The sequence below is a fragment of the Carassius carassius genome, chromosome 17 (assembly GCF_963082965.1).
Source record: "Carassius carassius chromosome 17, fCarCar2.1, whole genome shotgun sequence".
Taxonomy (NCBI): domain Eukaryota; kingdom Metazoa; phylum Chordata; class Actinopteri; order Cypriniformes; family Cyprinidae; genus Carassius; species Carassius carassius.
Window position 1 is genome coordinate 10,384,135 of NC_081771.1, and position 18,540 is coordinate 10,402,674.

Below are 18,540 nucleotides of genomic sequence, written 5' to 3' on the forward strand. Positions count from 1 at the left end.
AGATGTTAAGATCTCATAGAGGACTTATTTTATTTCTTTATTCCAACTTCCAAGTGGTGTAGTCTACGTTAGTTATTAATAAATTATGTTAAAACATGAATAAATGACTCATTTTTGACAAAGGCAAAAGAGCTGTGTGCGTGTGCACATTTAAATAATATCGGTCTGTAAACGAGTTCGGGCTTTTAAAAAGCTGTCAATCAAAATGAGCCCGACAAGTACAGTTAGGCCCGATTACAGCTCTAATTTCGATATCAACTGGTTTGTATGGGTTAAAGGTAAGATTGAGGTTTGAGCTTAGCAAGTGCCATCCCTGCTATATATAAACCACTGAGTCTATGAGATGTTCTTATTAATAGAGTGAAACCAACCTGATTGTGTTGATGCTTGATCATGTACACTATCCACTGGAAATGTTACAGCTGTCACTCATCTTACAGCTCTTACATATTTAATGATGTGGTAAAGTTAGTTTTTCACTTTTGACTTTCCTTTTCATCCCAACCTTTACTGTAGGCTACATTAACTGTTAAGGGTGGTAGCAGATAATAATGTTTGCCCTGCCTTCCTTATCTTTCAAATACACTCTTCTTTTACGTGACTCTTGTAGCAAACCAACTATTGCAAACATTAAGATTTCCATCATTTGCATGCACAACTTAGGGATTCATAATCATTGATGAATGTACTGGTAGAAAGTAGCAAACAACAGTTGTAGTGAGAGAGGAAGCTCAGCAGGAGGGGCTTCAGGGAGGGAAGCATGAGATGTCACTCGACAGAATCACACCTTTGGAGTTCGCTGTAGTGCAGGGCCGGTGTTATGTGCAGGTGCTTCAGAATTGTTCTGCTGTTCATTTTGTGATGTGGACAGCCTGAGAGTGCAAATGCATGTTGTTTGTCTCTTTCAGATGAGCATTCGAAGCTTGGAAACCTTTTAGAGGTGGCAAAGCAATGAAGACGTGACAGGTAAGAGATTCTCGTGGGTTTAAAACTTTGTTTGCTTTGTTCAGTTAGAGTTTGGAAATAAGAGTTTTGAAACTGCCACATCAAGTTTACTCTAGTAGTTTTGGAGATCAAATGCCGTGACATGTATTCATATAACTAATAATGATGGAAGTGTGCTGTAGCATTCCTTATTGATTTAACTATCGGTCAGTTTAAAAACAGATACTTTGTGTGTAGCCTACATTTTTTGGGGGGGGGGGGGGGGTTAAGTTTTTTATCATGACAAACACAAATATATATCTATAAGCACATCAGTCAGCTAGCCTGCTGTTTGTGAATATAGTGTGACTTCACAAATGCTTGTAAAGACTAAAAGTGTGTGTTTTGCACTTTTTAGTTTTTCAACTGGTTTTATTCATTAGATTTTAAAGGATGGTCAAATAATAGTTTTAAGCCCCAGAAATTTTGGAAATAAGATCTTTCTGTCCTTTAATTCTTTTCAGCTTTGGGTAAATGAGTTTGTTCTGCTTTGGCTGAAATGTTTCCCAAGAACCATCTAAACCAAATATAGGACAGGCAAATTGTAGGATGAGAATAGCATACAATACTTACATAAATCACCCTTAAATCAGACAAACAAATTCTAATTTTAGCTTCAGGAAGTGGATGGGTTTCACTCTATTCGTTTTAATAGAGCACTTCCTCGTCAGCTGGAGGGTTACCATAGTGATCCAGCCCAGATTGAGTGCAGCATGGTTTCTGTGGTAGCATAAAACGAAACGCTGATGATGTTTCGGTATGTGTTGAGTTCATAAATAAAAAAAAACTACAGAGGATGCCACTACGGAAACTGAAATGCAATTTAACGTCTTCTCATTTAAAGAGAAATTTTGTGAACTAATATTATATATATATGCATTGTTAAATTCACTAAAGGGAAGAATCCCGTATGGCAAAAAAAAAAAATTATTAATTAATTATAAAGTAAATTAAAAAATCATACACAGTGAAGCTCAGTGAAATATACTTTGAAATAAAAGATGACAAGAATATACATGTACGAACTTTTAGGTTTTATTCCTTACATATTTTTATTTAGATGTGCATTATGTTCACACGTTTTAGATAAAACAAAGTTTTTAATTTTTTATTTAAATGTTAAATATATATATAAAACATACATATAACAGATATATTTAAATATATATATTCATATATATATATATATATATATATATATTTTTTTTTTTTTTTACTAGTGTGTGCAGGATATGGTTCATTTATGTAAGTGAGGATAGAAAAATAAAGTAAACCGTGATATATTATACACCAACATTCTTCATACAGTGTGCTACCACTAAAACTGATAAAACTTTGGGACAAAAATTTTTTTTATTTGACACCTGCCCTGACCATGTTTTGTTACATACATTTCTTTCAAAGTTATCTGACATTATGAAGATTAATTTGTTCTGACACAGTTTAACTCCGAGTTCCTGTCATATTTTATAACCATTTTCTAAACTATAGCGAATAACTATAGCTGTGATTATGTGAGAAATGTTGAAGGTATCTGAATAATCTTTGGTTTGACTTTACATGTATTTATTTATTTATTTATATAGTCTGCTTGAAATTAAATTTGGATGGAAATCTTCAACTATAAAAAAGTAGCATTTTATTTTAAAACAGCAAACAAGTTCTAAAAATCTTTAATACATAAAAGGTAGTATACTCATTGAACGTTATTTAAAGAAGTACACTCCTTTTTTTCTTCCTTTCTTTCTTACATTCAGTTGAAAGTAAATATTATGCTGTATCTGCTGATCCAGGTGACACCAGTTCTGTAATTTAACACGAGTTAACGTGAATGCAGTTTAAAGGATTAAAGGTGCCGCCAAACAATAACAATAATATTACTCATAATGTTAAAATTACTGGCATTCGGTGAGAAATATCTTTGTTCATTTCGACTTGAGTCAAATGTATTTGGCTTTCTGGTCATCAGACTGTGGCGTTGAAACATCTAATAATAATCCACTTACAACATCTTAATCTCAAACTCAGCATACTTTATTTAAAACTACATTTATGATATAGTTATCTACTGGTGTTAGCGTGCACAATGCAGTGTAATTTTGGAACACTCTACTAACCTGTTCTGGAACCACAGATACACAATATTGTAGTATCAGAACTGACATTCTGTCTCATCCTCATTATGCAGATGTCTGAACATCAACACGGGAAGCTGGAGAGAGGGAGGGAGAGCGAACAAAAGCCATTTAATCAGCCTTTGAATAAAAAGAAGAGTGAACAGAGTACACTCATGTTTTTTTTTTTTTTTTTTTTACAAATATTATTTTTTCTGTACCAGTGTCGGAAATTAACTTTAAATTATATATATATATATATATATATATAAACAGAGTGGGTCCATTTATCACAAAACAAATTTTATTGTAATTGAAATTCTAACTATAGTGTCTGAACCCATACAAGAATATTTTGAATTCAAATATATATATTTTTTTGCCCCTGACATCTGTGCATATTTTTCACCAAGGCTTGGTTAATTTCTGACCCTGTTGTATGTCTGTCATTTGTCATATGTCTATCTGGACAGGTCTGATTTGTTGATTGTTGTGATTGGCAGGTGCCAGTGCCGGTGCCAGTGTCTGGGTGAAACGAAAGCTAAATCAGCATATTCGCAATAAACAGAGGTTAGAAACAATAAAAACCTGACAAAACCTGGATCTAAGGTTGCATTTTAATTGGTACCATTTATATCTTCTGTTGTTCAGGAAACCGGAAAGTCAGGATCCAACCCAGCTCCGTGCATCAAACATACCTGAATCGCATTATTTGGAGGAGGACAGTCCATTAAGAAGAACAGGTGACACACGTACACATTAACACAAACATGTGAGCTTGTACACGTACACGTCCTTGAAATGCATAGAAATCTGATAAATCATTTAATGAATTGTAGTCTTCACATGTTCATACTTGAAGCACATTTGTGTTTGTGCATGTTTGTGAGAAGCCTCAGAGCCAATTCTAAAGCTGCGACCAAAGAGAAGTGCATCGGGAAGACAGAACCCTCTGCAGCGTAAAAGCAGCGCGCCCCCTGCTGTCAGAGCTTCTGACTCTAGGGGTGTGTAACAACACTGTGCTAAAACTAAAGCATAGATATAATGAAAAAATGTTTGCTGTGAACTCGGTTTTAATTTTGTTTCTTGGTTCTTCAGACACTGTAGTGACCATTTAAATATATTTTGTAGGGGGAGGCTCCAGTTCTACTCCAGTATCCTTAAGAAGTTCATCATCAGATAAAAAAATGAGCCATCAAAAGCCACAGACCTATAGCACATCATCACCACAACAGGTCTGTCACTGGACTCTCGTTATATATACATTACCTCTCATATGATTTATTTTATTTTATTTGACAGCTGATTTTGTTATGGTGTTGTTAAAGTAAACAAAGGTTATTTATTATTGTATTGTTTTATGTTAATTATGGGATGGATTGGATGGAGTGTTTTGATTGCCTATTAACTAAGAGACAAAGATTCTCAACTGTTTCGACATGAAGGCCTATATTGTCTAACAAAATATTTTAAGGCCCCCCCATACTGGCTAAGATATCTTCTGAAATTATAAATTATTTCACTTTTTTTTTTTTGTTACAGAAACTAGCTGTGTTTGATATATTTGGGATCTGGGAAATCCCACATTTTGGGTTATAAGATTTTCTGACTCTAAGATTACTGAAGATACTGTATGTTTTTCAGAAGAAAAAAAAAAGAAATAAGATTTCAGTTTAAGTTTTTATATAATTCAATTTTTAAAAATTATAAAATAGTTGAAAACCATTGATATAGTAAATCTAGCAAACATAATTTTTCAGATTATTCAGTGTGTTTTTAAAGTATTTTATTTCTGTTTGTAAAAACTAGTCCACATTTTTAAAATGGAGTTGCTAATGCATCATTTATTTATTTTTATTATTATTATAATTTTTTTTGTAGAATTTGGAAATACATTTTTTGGCGGAATGTCAAGAAAAAATAATCTGTTTAAATAAATAGGAATGCAAACAAATATTTTCTTTGGTCTCCAATATACTTCTACAATTTACTATACTATGCTCATTCCTGATTGCAAGTACATTATTCTGCTTTTCTTTAGGATGAATCTCCTGCACACATTGGTGTTCAGAACACCATGCTCTGGACTAGATATGAACCGCAGGTCTTTGCCATGCATTCACCTGTTCATACAGGTAAAACACAACATTCACTAATCTTGAGACCAAAGAATCAGTGTAAATGTGAAAAAAATTGCATAATTTGCTCTTTCTCTCTCACAGTTCCTGGCCAATGGGCAGTGATGTCTCATAAGCCTTTGAGCAAAACCCAGTCGGCACATTCTTTCTTCCAGCACATCCACACTCAGACTTTTATGATCACACACCCAATGTACCAACAGCAATGGCCACAGGAGACATTCCGGCAACACACTGAGTCAAATGTACATTTGCATCCAAACACACAGAGCTCTTTTTCACACACTCATTGCAAGGTACCTTTACACAGGGTGCAGCCTGTGTCCTTTGGATCGCTGAGAAAAGACAGAGAGAGAACAAGGGAGGATTTACATATACTGTCTCAATCGCCGCATGATAACCAATGCAGTGATCAACTGAGAGTGCTGCAGCACAGTGAATGCTGTAATGTACGAAAAAATATCCATCACCGGAACCTTACGCGTGTGCATTCCTCTCCAGGCACCTTTAACAGAAGTCTGCCTTTACATTTATCCTCACCTCTAGCCCGGGAAGTCAGGAGCACATCAAACTCTACAACAGGTAGAAAGTTTTGAGTGTTGAAAAAAAAAAAGAAATAATCAAATGTTTGTGCACAATTTCGAGTCAATTTGTGTCAATGAGCTTTCAGATTGGATGTTTTAGCTTTCACTGAAGCATGTGATTTGTATCATTCTCAAATCATGTTGAATACCATGATGATTGGGATTTATTCCCACATACTTCATGCAGCTCAAGCACTGCTGTCATTAAAGCAAAAGGGTGAAATGCCAAATGCAAAACACTACATTCTTAGAAATTGATTTTTTTTTTCAATGCAAAGTTTGCTTTAAATATGTTTCAAAGCATTTACACTAGTAAATGCAAAATTAGGCAAAAACACTATTGAGAACTATATAACACATTTGAGCAAATAAAAAAATGGTCTAAAAATTGACACTTTAGTTTTTATGTTAACATGTTAACTCGGCAGCCCTTAAATCTATTTTCATTTTAAAGTATATTTGTGTTTGTAGGTTTGGTGTTTGACTATGAGATGCTTAAACATGAGTATGACTGTAAAGATACCAGCTTTGATTCTGGCAGAATTATGAGAATCTGGTCAAGACTGCAGGAGTGTGGCTTCAGGAATCAGTGTAAGGTAAACAATGCTGAACAGCTCATAAAGCTCTAACTATTATAGCAGTGGTGAGAATTTAACCTGTGTGTGTGTGTGTGTGTGTGTGTGTGTGTGTGTGTGTGTGTGTGTGTGTGTGTGTGTGTGTGTGTATGTGTGTTTGTGTCTTAGTTGATTGAAGGCAGACCGGCTACGTCTGAGGAACTTCTGTCGGTCCATTCAGAACAGCTTATTGTTTTGTACGCTGGGTTCTCAGATAGAACATCTGCCGTACCATATCAAAGTCCAACAGACCCTGACATGGTACCGGAAAATTCCTGGAGTACAATACTGAAGATGTCAGTGGGCTGTGTGATAGAGCTGGCTTTCCGTGTGGCTAGAGGAGACCTAAGGGTGAGATTCACATAGTCTCCTATAACCACCAAAGCTTTGACCAGTTTAGATTCTTACTCCTTCTTTTTCTGCCTGATCCTCAGAATGGGTTTGCTGTGGTCACACCTCCAGGACACCATGCATCACATACTCAAACATGGTGAGTTGCACTTAATACAACTGCAGACACGTGTTTTTTAAAATCATCATGAAATGACATTCAAAATAGGATGTTTTGCAAGCAAGCATATAATAATAATCAAATTTTTGTGGTCGTTCCTTTTCTTGTGATGCCACATTAATACTGAGGAACTGAAAAACACACATTACTGTTTGAAAGTGTAGGATCAATAAGATTTTTTTTAAAGAAATGAATACTTTTATGCCACAAAGACACATTAAGTTGATCAAAAGTGACAGTAAAGACTTACATTGTTACAATTTTTTTATTTTATTTTATTTTATTCTGTTTGGTTATATATCAAGTAGGACCGCTGTTTTCTAATTGATAAAAAGGAAATGTTTTTTTTTAGCTAAAAAAATCAACTTAAAAATCACAGTAATAAATTACATTTAAAAAAAATATTAAAATAAAACCGTTATTAAAATATATATATATTATTGTTTCAAATAAATGCAGTCTTGGTGAGGCTGAAAATAGACTTTTTTCAAAAACATAAAAAAAACAATACTACAAACCCCAGACTTTTCACTGGTAGTGTATGCAGGTAAATTATGCTGTGTATTTCTATGTATGTTTTTTTTTCATTCCTTTCTCATTCTCTCTCTTACAGTGGTTCCAGTATCTTTAACTCTGTGGCTATTGCTGCTAAACAGCTTCAGGAACGATTGAAGGTTAAAAAGATCCTTATAGTAGATTGGGTAAGACACACACACACACACACACACACACACAAACATGTTTTATGGGCACATTCAATAGGCGTAATAGTTTTTATACCGCGTAAACTGTTTTTTTTTTCGCCCTACACCAACCCTACACCTAAACTTACCCCTCACAGGAAACATTCAGCATTTTTAGATTTAAAACAAACTTCATTCTGTATTATTTATAAGCTTGTTTCCTCATGGGGACCTAAAAAATGTCCCTGCGTGGTCAAAATGTACTGGTATTACTATCTTTTTGGGCACATTTTGTCCCCATAACGTGATAAATACCAGGTACACACACACAGTATTTGCCTTAGATATATGTACACAATTGCTGATAAAAGGTGTTTGACCATAATATGCCCATTAGCTTTTTTCAAAGTTAAAAATGATGTAAGTGTACAATAGAAATTGCAGGTCATTTGCCTGGTCAAGATTTCAAGTTTACTCCTTGCAATCTCTTTTCCTTCAACAGTCATAATATTTTCAGGCACAAAAATAAAACACTTCACTTCTTTTTATGATTTTTGTATGAAAAGTTTCCAAAAGATTTGTGTGTTTTTTTTCACCACTAATCACTATGTTCCTCTGGATTTTGTCAGGATGTTCATCATGGTAATGGAACTCAGGAGATATTCTACACAGATCCTAGTGTCCTCTATATATCCCTGCATCGCTATGACAATGGTTCTTTCTTCCTTGGAAATGGACAACCCACCAGGGTTAGTTTTGTGTACATCCCTTTATAAAACCAGTGAGCGTGTTTGAGATTTAAGCATGAGTGTGTTTTCTGTATGTCAGTTTAAGCTGCATGTATGTGTTACAGGTAGGATCTGATAGAGGCGTAGGCTATAATGTAAATGTGGCATGGTCAGGAGGCCTGAATCCTCCAATGGGAGATGCAGAATATCTAGCTGCATTCAGGTACTCTTTTGATGCAATTTTAGTGTCTAGTATCATTCGCACAAATTAAAAATTCATAATTTGTAATTTACAAACCCTCATGTCATTCCAAACCTATGTGACTTTTTTTTCCGTCAGGAAATCTGCAATTCTGTCTGCTGCCACTGTTAAGTCTACATTAACTAAATAGCTATATATTCTCTCTGTCTTTATAGAATGGTAGTGATGCCAATTGCTTATGAGTTTTCCCCAGATGTGGTCCTGGTTTCAGCTGGTTTTGATGCTGCAGAAGGTCATTCAGAGGCTCTGGGTGGATACAGAGTCTCAGCAAACTGTATGTATTAGAAATATATACTGTGACCATAGATTGTCTACAATTTCCAAGTTGTCTACAACAGGGTTTCTCAAAGTTGAGTCCATGACCCATAGACAGGGGTTCCGCAAAATGGACGATATGACTTCCGCAATGTGCAAGTTGTGGACAGAGTTTACTGTATAAATCGAAATCACAGTAGTTAAGGTAGGTCAGTACGCTTAATCAAATTGTGACATGGACTTGTGTCTTTGAATATTAAATCGCAAAAAGTCTGCTATTGAAATATGAATCCTGCTTGTTGTGTGTGACTCGCCATTTCACAAACTCAAGCGCATGAGGCTTGCAGAGTTTTCAGTGTTTGTCGTCTCACTATACAAGGATATAGGAACACAAGAACTGACAATGAACACAATCACTTCATGCACGTTAATTGTGAATAACTACAGTTCCTTTTCAGGAACTCGAGCTGCGTCGAAACGCTTTTGGGGAACGTCCCTGACGAGACCGACTCTGAATATCGTGTGCAATCAGTCCATCGGAAAGGCGTGACGTCACGGGCGGGGTGACGTAGCGACCAGGAAGCTATAAAAGCACGTGCCGTGCAGCTGGCTTCAGCTTCGAATCTGTCAGCAAGCGCTCTGTGTGTGCATGTCAAAAGTCTGTCCTGTTGGTCCTATTTATTGTTGTCTGTCCCTTAGCTTAAAAAAGCAACCACCTCCACGTCGGAGCCTTCCGTATTTTCCCGATCTCCATGATGAGTTATCGAGATCGTGGAACCACCCGTATTCGACCCGCCTCTTTGGCCCTGATTCACTATATTATGGCAACGTGATGGGGCTGGGAGAGCGTGGTTATAGAGCGATGCCACGGGTCGAACAGACGCTCGCGGGCTATCTGTCACCCGGTTCGGCCTCGTCTCTAAAGGCTCCGACATTGCCCACTAAGCCGCTTCGAGTTACATCATTGCTAGTGGGCAAAGGTTATGTGGCAGCAGGTCAGGCTGGGGCGTGCCTTCATACTATGGCAGTCCTGCAAGCTTATCAGGCTGACCTGCTGATAAGCTGTGCCTGCTGATAAGCTGTGCCCTGAGGGGGCACAGCTGTTAGCAGCTGGTCTCTCAACCGAGGTTGTTGAGACCCTACTCCAATCCAGAGCTCCCTCTACGAGGAAACTGTACGCCCTGAAGTGGAAGCTCTTCACTTCATGGTGCAGAGACGGCCAGCTTGACCCAGCAGACTGCCCAGTTGGTACAGTTCTGGAGTTTTTACAAGCCAGGCTCTCTGCGGGGTTATCCCACTCCACCTTAAAGGTTTACGTGGCGGCCATAGCTGCTTTCCATGTCCCTTTCAATGATCAGTCAGTGGGTAGACACCCCCTAGTTACACGTTTCCTCCGCGGTGCGCTGAGGCTGAGACCTCCAGTACGATCCTGTGTTCCCCCCTGGGATTTGGTTGTGGTTTTAGAGGCTCTTTGTAAAGCTCCATTCGAGCCAATACAAGATATCTCAGATAGACATCTGACACTTAAAACTGCCCTGTTACTGGCAATCACCTCACTAAAGAGAGTTGGAGATCTTCAGGCCCTTTCGGTGGCCCCTACTTACTTAGACTTTGCCCCTGGTATGGCCAAGCATTCTTATACCCTCGAGCGGGTTATGTTCCGAAGGTTCCCTCTGTTACACCACAACCTATCGTACTGCAGGCCTTCTGTCCTCCTCCCTTTCGGGAGCCAGACCAAGAGAAGCTAAACTGTATGTGTCCAGTGCGAGCACTGGACGCATACGTCCACAGAGCTGCCCTGTGGAGAAAATCAGACCAATTGCTTGTTTGCTACGGTCCTTCTAACAAGGGTTCTCCTGCCACCAAGCAGACCCTTAGTCGTTGGATAGTCGAGGCTATCAACGTCTCCTATGAGTCCTCTGGTCTTCCCCCTCCTTTGGGGGCCAAGGCTCACTCTACTCGGGGTATGGCGGCCTCCAAGGCCTTCTCAGCAGGTGTGTCCCTCTTGGACATCTGCAACGCTGCGGGGTGGTCCACGCCCTCCACATTTGTCCGATTTTACGATCTTGACATGCGAGCCACGCCGGGCTCTTCTGTTCTCTCGTCTTAGCTGTGCTCTTTTGACTACACACTAGGCAGGGATTTGGAAGTCTGGCAGCGTGGGCACATCGTTCCCCAAAAGCGTTTCGACGCAGCTCGAGTTCCTGAAAAGGAACGTCTCAAGGTTACGTATGTAACCCTAGTTCCTTGAAGGAACGAGACGCTGCGTCACAGAGCCATACTCCCGGCACCCCTGCCGGCGCTTGCTTTCCTACTCGAAGCTGAAGCCAGCTGCACGGCACGTGCTTTTATAGCTTCCTGGTCGCTACGTCACCCCGCCCGTGACGTCACGCCTTTCCGATGGACTGATTGCACACGATATTCAGAGTCGGTCTCGTCAGGGACGTTCCCCAAAAGCGTTTCGACGCAGCGTCTCGTTCCTTCAAGGAACTAGGGTTACATACGTAACCTTGAGACGTTATATCATATACACACACAGAAATGGCAAAATAATAGTTCAGTTCAACTTGAAATTGTGACAAAAATACATTACTATTGTACAGTAGAATACACGTCTCAAAGTAATAATAATAATATTGCAATGTTAAAACTTTATTTTTAAAGGAATAATCACACAATTTTTTATTCCATCCTTTTATTTTTACAGAAAACCTTTTCTAACACTTTTTTTGCCCGAAATTTAAAAGAGTTGTTACATTTTTATTTCATTTCATTTTAAAAGATTAAATTGCTAACTTTTTATGCCTTAATTTGATAACCACCATTTCTGATAATAAATGTGTATTAAATTATAAATTCAGGAAAATGAAAACACAACTACACAGAATGTCTGGAGAAAATAAAACATTTCATATTGCAATATTTTTGTAAAAGAGCATTTCATTTTAATATCTGAGCCTGAGAGTTTTTGTGTTGTTTCTGCATTTTTCTTGCTTTGTAGGGTTTCCCCTTAGGAAAGTCCTTTGAATACTTCAGATGGAAAGCAGAAGTGCTTATAATGACTTGGCATTTGTGATGAGACTCAAAAGTTATGGCCTTATTATAGTCTTGATATAGCTGCAGGCAGCTATCATTAACTGATAAATCAAGAGCCACTATAATGCCTCCAGGATGTTTCTGTGAATGCCTTTAGTGTCACTTAACGCATATGCAAATGATCATTTGAAGGTTTTGATTTGATGTGATACATCTCAGGTTTCGGATTCTTGACCCGAAAGTTAATGGAGTTGGCTGAAGGTCGAGTGGTGTTGGTGTTAGAGGGAGGTTATGACGTCACATCCCTCTGCGACGCGTGGCAAGCCTGTGTCAGCGCTCTCCTGGGAAATGAGGTGTGTGTGTGTTTACAGATGCCCACATGCACACATCAACACCTTGAGTATTGTGTGAATGTTTGCATGTTTTTACAGCCTGAGCCTTTAGCTGAGGAGGAATTAGTGAGGACACCCTGTATCAACGCAGTTGAGTCTCTGAAGACAGTTCTACACGTTCAGAGTGAGAACCGTTCAGTGTCTGAGAAGCCTTGTCCGTGTCTGTTTTCGGTGGTCTTTTTGATCTCTTCTTTTCATACTACTCTCTCAGGCAGGTACTGGCGTTCAGTGAGGTCGATGGTAAACACTGTGTCTCTGTCCTACATGAATGCGGAGAGAAGATACTCGGCAGGCAGTGAAGCTGCTTTAGTCCTGGATGGCCTTCACATGTCTGTTCCAAGCAGCAGCCGGTAAGACAGCCGTGTAGAAAAAAATTTAAAATGAATGGCAAAAAAATCTTCCAGATCTAACATTGCAGAAAAAGTGGGCTGGCAATGTTTTACTGTAAAAGCTTTCATTATTAGCACATTGATGGACTAACATGGCTAGATATGGAGTGACCTGACTATTGAATCTTTTGATGTTCTCTGCTCTATAGTTTCCTAAATGAGCCTATGGAGCATGATGAAGCTGATTCATTGTAGAAGCCAGTCTGGAAGACTTTATTCCTCTCCAAGCAGAAGTCGGACATCTAGTGCTGTAACAGACTGTGAAATTACTGTGATGATTGCAGAGTCGATACAGGAGACAATCCTCAGGAACTTAGCTGAACAAAAGAAATTCACTGTCACATCTCGTGAGTGATGTATTGAGTCATTTGTTTGACGACAAAGGTTTTACTGATGAAGCATCTGGGCAATGTCAAATAAGGATATCATATAAATTTATGAGAAACATCCTTACCAAGGATTTTTTAAAGGGACAAAAATTTGGTTAATATTATTTTTTTTTCAAACATTCAGCATTGCATGTTTGCATTGCTGATCTTTTTAAATTTTAATTTTAGTTTTAAACATTGACAGTAACTAATGTTTCTTAAACACCAAATCAGCATACCGTATTTTTTGGACTATAAGTCGCACCTGAGTATGTCGCATCAGTCCAAAAATACGCCATGAAGAGGAAAAAAACATATATAAGTCGCACTGGACTATAAGTCGCATTCATTTAGAACCAAGAGAAAACATTACCGTCTACAGCCGCGAGAGGGCGCTCTATGTTTTCAGGGGTAGACTACAGGAGCACTGAGCAGCATAGAGCGCCCTTACGCATCTGTTAGTTTTTCATTCAAATCTTTGAAATGATCAGTAGTCCTTGATAACTTTAAAATGGTCTCGGCATTTTAATAATTAAAGCTTTTGTTAATTGCACTTTATATTCATCAGTCATATCAAATCTAAAAAGAAAACATCCTGAGACATTTTACATTGTGTTCAAGCTAGGTTTTTATTATTATTAGTGACAGAGTTCTCTCAATGAATATGTATACTTGTATGTCAGGTATTTATATAGCGAGCATTAAGAAAAGGGTACCAAGTACTTTGTGCTTTGCTGTGTCAGTTAGGATGACATTAATTTGTGAGAATAAATTGTATCACCTTTTTATCACCAAGCTGGTCTACAGTTACATTTGAATATGTTTTGTGAAATACTATGACAGCACTGTTTTTTTGAAAAAAATCTTTAATGTTTTTAATATTTTCATTTCATTTAATTGTCTTATAAATGTTTTGCTGTTCTCAAAATTAAATAAACCTGTATTTTTACTTAAAAATAAAAATGAAATCAAGATGCATATGTAATGTATCAGGTTATTTTATTAATTGGTCACTGACAAATACATCAAGTTACTGATTTCATAATACAATATAATGGAGATGTTCACAAAAGTGCCTGATATGTGAGGCAAAAGCAAAAATCACATTCTAACAGTATAATAATATTTTGTGTATATATAAAAAGCTCAACTTAATATAAGACAAATGCATGCAGAAATAATACTAACCAACACTAACAGGTGACAGACATTAAACCTTTAACCCTGTTTGTCTTGTAAAAAAAAAAATGCTACACAAATCATTCATATCATTCACATGTGTGGCTCTCTAATGCTTTGGGGTCATCAAAGTACAAACAAGAAGAGAATTTGGGCTTTCCACATAACATCCCTTGCCAGTAAAGCCTCAAAAATTCCCACATGAAAAAGGTTTGTGATTGGTTATACCACATTTCATAGACAATAAAGTGCTTATTTTAAAAACCAATAGATAGTTACCTAAATGCTATGCAATAGCAGGAGAAAACGCACCAGCTTAACAAAAACCTGTCACTTATCCTTATCCCATAGCGAGACATTCAAGAGAAGAGCAGCAAGGAGAAAGACAAAAGACTCCTCCTAATACCTCATTCAGAAATGCAAAGTATAAACCATACATACCGAAAAGTGAAAAGGTTTCGAAATTTTTGATCATGGATATTAAAAAGTCCGAAATTTAAAATCATCCAGGACAGACAATAGCAGAAAGAGAGAGAATTGGTACACTAATGTCTTGATTTACTAAAAAGACAAACTCTCCTCGTTGAGTGTTCCTGGTCCATTTTAAATGATAACAGCCCAGCATGTTGTACACTTATTTACTTGTTTGTCTGTGGGCACGAGTGTGTTATTGTGTGTCTATTTAAAAGTCACTGAGGATGGCGATGTCTGCAAATTCTTTGCGATATCGATGAGAATATAGGGCCAGCAGAAATGCCCACTTTAAACTCATGAAGCTCCACACACATGACAGGTACAGACTGGTGGGATCTTTGAGAGCTGTACACAAACACAAGGAGAGAACAAAACAGTTTTTAAAAACTTCAACTCAAAAACTGTGACTTTAACGTCCTGACATCCACATCATATGAGATTGATATGATAAACACATGACTTTAAAACTAAATGCTACAAATACAATTTAAAACCAAGCATCTGTGAGTTTCTTGAGCTTCAGAACAGATCTCCACTCACATTGTTTGCGGGAGATGGCGACACAGAGGAAAGAGATGAACGCCACGATGGACAACACGGAGAAGATGACGCCTATGACCAGGAAGAACTTCAGTCCCTTTAACCATGTTCTCCAGAAGTCCTGAAGGTACATTATGTGTGTGACCAGAGCCCATAGTGCCAAAACACCTGGAGAAATACACAAACACAACAGAAAATTAAAAACACATAACCTGATCATTTTCAAACAAGTAACACTGAATTAGTAGTGCCATATTGAATTTGAAAAACTGAAATTAGTATTTTTCAGTAAAACAGACTCACAGACTTACAACTTTGGGAAATGTAGTATTATTATTTTATAATATGCTGGTTTTGCAAGTGCGGCTGATTCCATGACTCTGCATTTATTATTGCCTTGTCATCCTCACATGCATGTAAACTGCTGTGTTCCTGTTTGATTCTTCTGACAGTGTTATTTTCTCTCAGTTCTGCATGTGAAGTTAAGATTTGCAGAAGAGCATTTTGTGTTATAACACAACAAAGTAGACTCTCTCTGACCAACACCAGGGTGTTTACTACAGTCACACTTTTCACTTGCCCTCATACAATAACACTATAAATAATGTTAGTTCATGTGGCATTTCAAGCAGTGTCCTGCAGTGTGACATGCATTATAATCGTTGTATAATTATTATACATTTTTTATAAATATTATAAATGTTTTTGTACACTCACACATAGAGGAATACTACACACTAAAGGTCCATTTAAGTGAACTGCAAAAATGGTGATTTATAGCAGTGACCAGTTCTAAAATTAACTTTTTCAACACATTGCAAAGTATATGAGCATGTGATTGGTCAACCGTCTAATAACTGAAAAGGCCAAAAATAGGCAAAATCATGCCATTCTTTTGCAGCAAAACTAGACGGACCAAAGTGTACTTCTAAAGTACAGCACAGACTATGTGAAAGTATGACTCTCTTGCACAACACTAACTCAAAGAGCACTGATGGATCAAAGTGCACTGAAGAACAGACATTTAGTGAGGCCAAAATTTTAACGTTTTTGCCTGTATTTGTTAAGTTAAAGGTGTGATAACCTTCTCATACCAAACACCAATATATCGGACAAATATAATTTTGATTATGTCGTCAGGCCAGCTTCTGAGTGTTTCTTCACAACTCATCGAACATGTTGAATAGGCATTTGTGGAAGGATTTGTGTGAAATACCTTTCAAAATCTGCGCTCAGTGGGTGTTTTAATGTTTTTACAGTGGTGCAGCCTTTTTTAACAATTTAAAAGTATTAACTGTCACTTTTGATCAATTTAATGCATCCGTTCTGAGTAAAAGTAAAAATCTAATTGGCTCCAAACTTTTTTTATGTCATGTATTTAAGTATTTAGAGATCCCACCCTTTTCATCTAAAAATTGTGGGTACATTTTTCATTATAAAATGTCTTACTGTTATTTAAAAATGTAACATTTGGTGTAGCATTTTATGCTACATTGTCCATATTACACACAATGTTTGAGAACTACTTTTGGCCTAACAATAACACTGTGTAAGCTACTACAGGAAAATTCAACAACTTGTTCATTACTCACTAAAACGCAGAAGGTTAAATATTTAGTGTATTAAACATGCATTTATTAATACTTTATCCAACAAATGTGTTCATAATTTATACAGTTGCCACAGTTTTTAACCCTTGCACAAAAACTGATAAAAAATAACAGAAGATTTTATAGATTCAAATATAATATTTCTTGCGCAGCTTGACAATTAAATAAAAAATTAAGAAATAGGTTAAAAAAAAATTATATTATTCATCTGCATTGTGCAGCAATAAACATTTTAACTGAGTTGTTCGTAAAGTTCCCCATCGCAGAACTAGAAAGAATACATACATTTTAAGTGTCCCAACGTACTCTCCGAATTAAAGGCTCGAAAAAGGAAAGTTAGCAGCTGTATTTACTTTAACTCAATTTCTCCATGTCCTAAAACTAGAGATTTGCCAACATAGACAATAATTTGGCATCAAAGGCGCGTTCCAAGTTAACCTATGATGGCCAGAAATGCTGTCTAGGCAAGTTAGTCAACTCACCTTCATTTGAAACACAGACAAACATTACCTGATAATCCACCCATCGCGGCGGTCCACGGCTGTTTGTAAGCGATGTTCCACACTAGAAACGCCGAAAATCCCACCAACACACCGACACACGAGTAGCCCACGCTTATGTAGATCTTTTTGATCACCATTTTTGCCGTCAATTCCACACCTGTATGAATAAGGGAAATATAATTCAGAAATCCCCCAAACAAGAAAAAACTATCCAGTTAACGTTACTAAAAATAGTTCTGGAGCATCCGCTCTTTTAACATGGAAACAGCGCTGATCCAGCAACTAGTGATGAAATGTCATTCACCGAGGCTTTATGAAGGACAGTAAGACCGCCTCAAACGATCAATACACATTTACTGTCATTTACTGCTCCATAATCCGCCGTGTGTTATTGTTGCTCTTCGCCGAGGTACAGCACAAGAGCAAAAGTGAAAATATGCGCCCGTTTAACACAGGACAGCGACCCCTACGGATGTGGATGAAAATAACACGTCTCTTAACCTTTTCTGCATGACGTGCCATTTTTTATTTTTCTGGTTAACCACTGTGCCAAAACTGTGTCAATTCTCACACTTTAATAGTATTTAAAGCTCCTAAAAGGCTGTGTGACTATGAGAAGTTATTACCTCAAAATGTACGTCAGTATGCAGTTTTCGTGCCAGCGATTATCCCCCTGCGTGCCGTAGTTTGCCAACCCCTGCTCTATAATGTTCCAAAGATTAACATCAATCGAATCTTAAGATTAGAATGATACGTAATTATGTAATGTGAAAAACAGTACGTTCATGTACGAATAAGTTTATTAAGTATATTTTCTTAATTAGTCGAACTTCTGCAGTGATAGTAAATGCGGAGATGCGGTAACGTTAGTGATGAACGTAAAAGTTGTAGTGGTATTAATATACATTACGTGGGACTTCGAAATAGAGCTAGTGGTAGAGTTTTAATAGAAGCTTCAGTTTTATCCAAACTTATATTTATTGTATTCAATGAAATTACACTTTTTTTTTCAAAAATGAGTGTACAAAACTGTGTGCAAGTTATTTAAGTGTCCACTAGATGTCACTAAAATGTTAAACAATAGTTTTAGTTCCGACAGATGTGTAAAGCGTGTTTTGTCAGTAGGTTTACAACTGTTCACTTCCTCTAGTCCCAACCTTAACAAAAAAGGAGAAT

The 18,540-nt window shown here is 37.3% G+C and overlaps 3 protein-coding genes across 8 annotated transcripts in view; 1 reads left to right on the plus strand and 2 right to left on the minus strand.

Moving 5' to 3' along the window:
* gpr84 (G protein-coupled receptor 84) overlaps positions 1–18,540 on the minus strand; it is a 187,338-nt gene that overhangs the window by 130,662 nt on the left and 38,136 nt on the right. The gene's annotated exons all lie outside the window — the stretch shown is intronic.
* On the plus strand, positions 722–13,216 carry hdac7b (histone deacetylase 7b). Of its 5 annotated transcripts, XM_059570849.1 has the most exons (20): positions 722–828; positions 909–966; positions 3,173–3,266; positions 3,602–3,668; positions 3,750–3,841; positions 3,992–4,102; positions 4,230–4,333; positions 5,140–5,233; positions 5,321–5,818; positions 6,292–6,416; positions 6,564–6,785; positions 6,869–6,924; positions 7,559–7,646; positions 8,258–8,377; positions 8,482–8,579; positions 8,774–8,892; positions 12,129–12,262; positions 12,341–12,425; positions 12,513–12,651; positions 12,840–13,216. In XM_059570849.1, the coding sequence occupies exons 3-20, from the start codon at positions 3,173–3,175 to the stop codon at positions 12,883–12,885; spliced, it is 2,292 nt and encodes a 763-aa protein (XP_059426832.1). In that variant the 5' UTR covers positions 722–828; positions 909–966; the 3' UTR covers positions 12,886–13,216. The 5 variants fall into 5 exon arrangements, with proteins under 5 accessions (XP_059426832.1, XP_059426835.1, XP_059426833.1 ...); XM_059570848.1 differs by having other exon boundaries at positions 730–966; XM_059570852.1 differs by lacking the exons at positions 3,173–3,266; positions 3,992–4,102.
* Positions 14,041–17,822, minus strand: LOC132161064 (heme transporter hrg1-A-like). Of its 2 annotated transcripts, XM_059570854.1 has the most exons (4): positions 17,669–17,822; positions 17,372–17,521; positions 15,252–15,419; positions 14,041–15,056 (listed from the first exon to the last, which is right to left on the minus strand). In XM_059570854.1, exons 2-4 carry the CDS (start codon positions 17,499–17,501, stop codon positions 14,920–14,922), a joined length of 435 nt encoding a protein of 144 aa, XP_059426837.1. In that variant the 5' UTR covers positions 17,502–17,521; positions 17,669–17,822; the 3' UTR covers positions 14,041–14,919. The 2 variants fall into 2 exon arrangements, with proteins under 2 accessions (XP_059426837.1, XP_059426836.1); XM_059570853.1 differs by having other exon boundaries at positions 17,372–17,822.

Bases quoted from the DNA above. Each gene is read 5' to 3' on its own strand.
- LOC132161064 (XM_059570854.1), bottom strand. From the start codon at position 17,501: ATGGTGATCAAAAAGATCTACATAAGCGTGGGCTACTCGTGTGTCGGT. The intron at 15,420-17,371 runs GTAATGTTTGTC...GTATTTCTCCAG, and splicing joins CGCGATGGGTGGATTATCAG to GTGTTTTGGCACTATGGGCT. The intron at 15,057-15,251 runs GTGAGTGGAGAT...GTTTGTGTACAG, and splicing joins CGCCATCTCCCGCAAACAAT to CTCTCAAAGATCCCACCAGT.
- hdac7b (XM_059570849.1), top strand. From the start codon at position 3,173: ATGTCTGAACATCAACACGGGAAGCTGGAGAGAGGGAGGGAGAGCGAA. The intron at 6,417-6,563 runs GTAAACAATGCT...TTTGTGTCTTAG, and splicing joins GCTTCAGGAATCAGTGTAAG to TTGATTGAAGGCAGACCGGC. The intron at 8,378-8,481 runs GTTAGTTTTGTG...TATGTGTTACAG, and splicing joins GAAATGGACAACCCACCAGG to GTAGGATCTGATAGAGGCGT.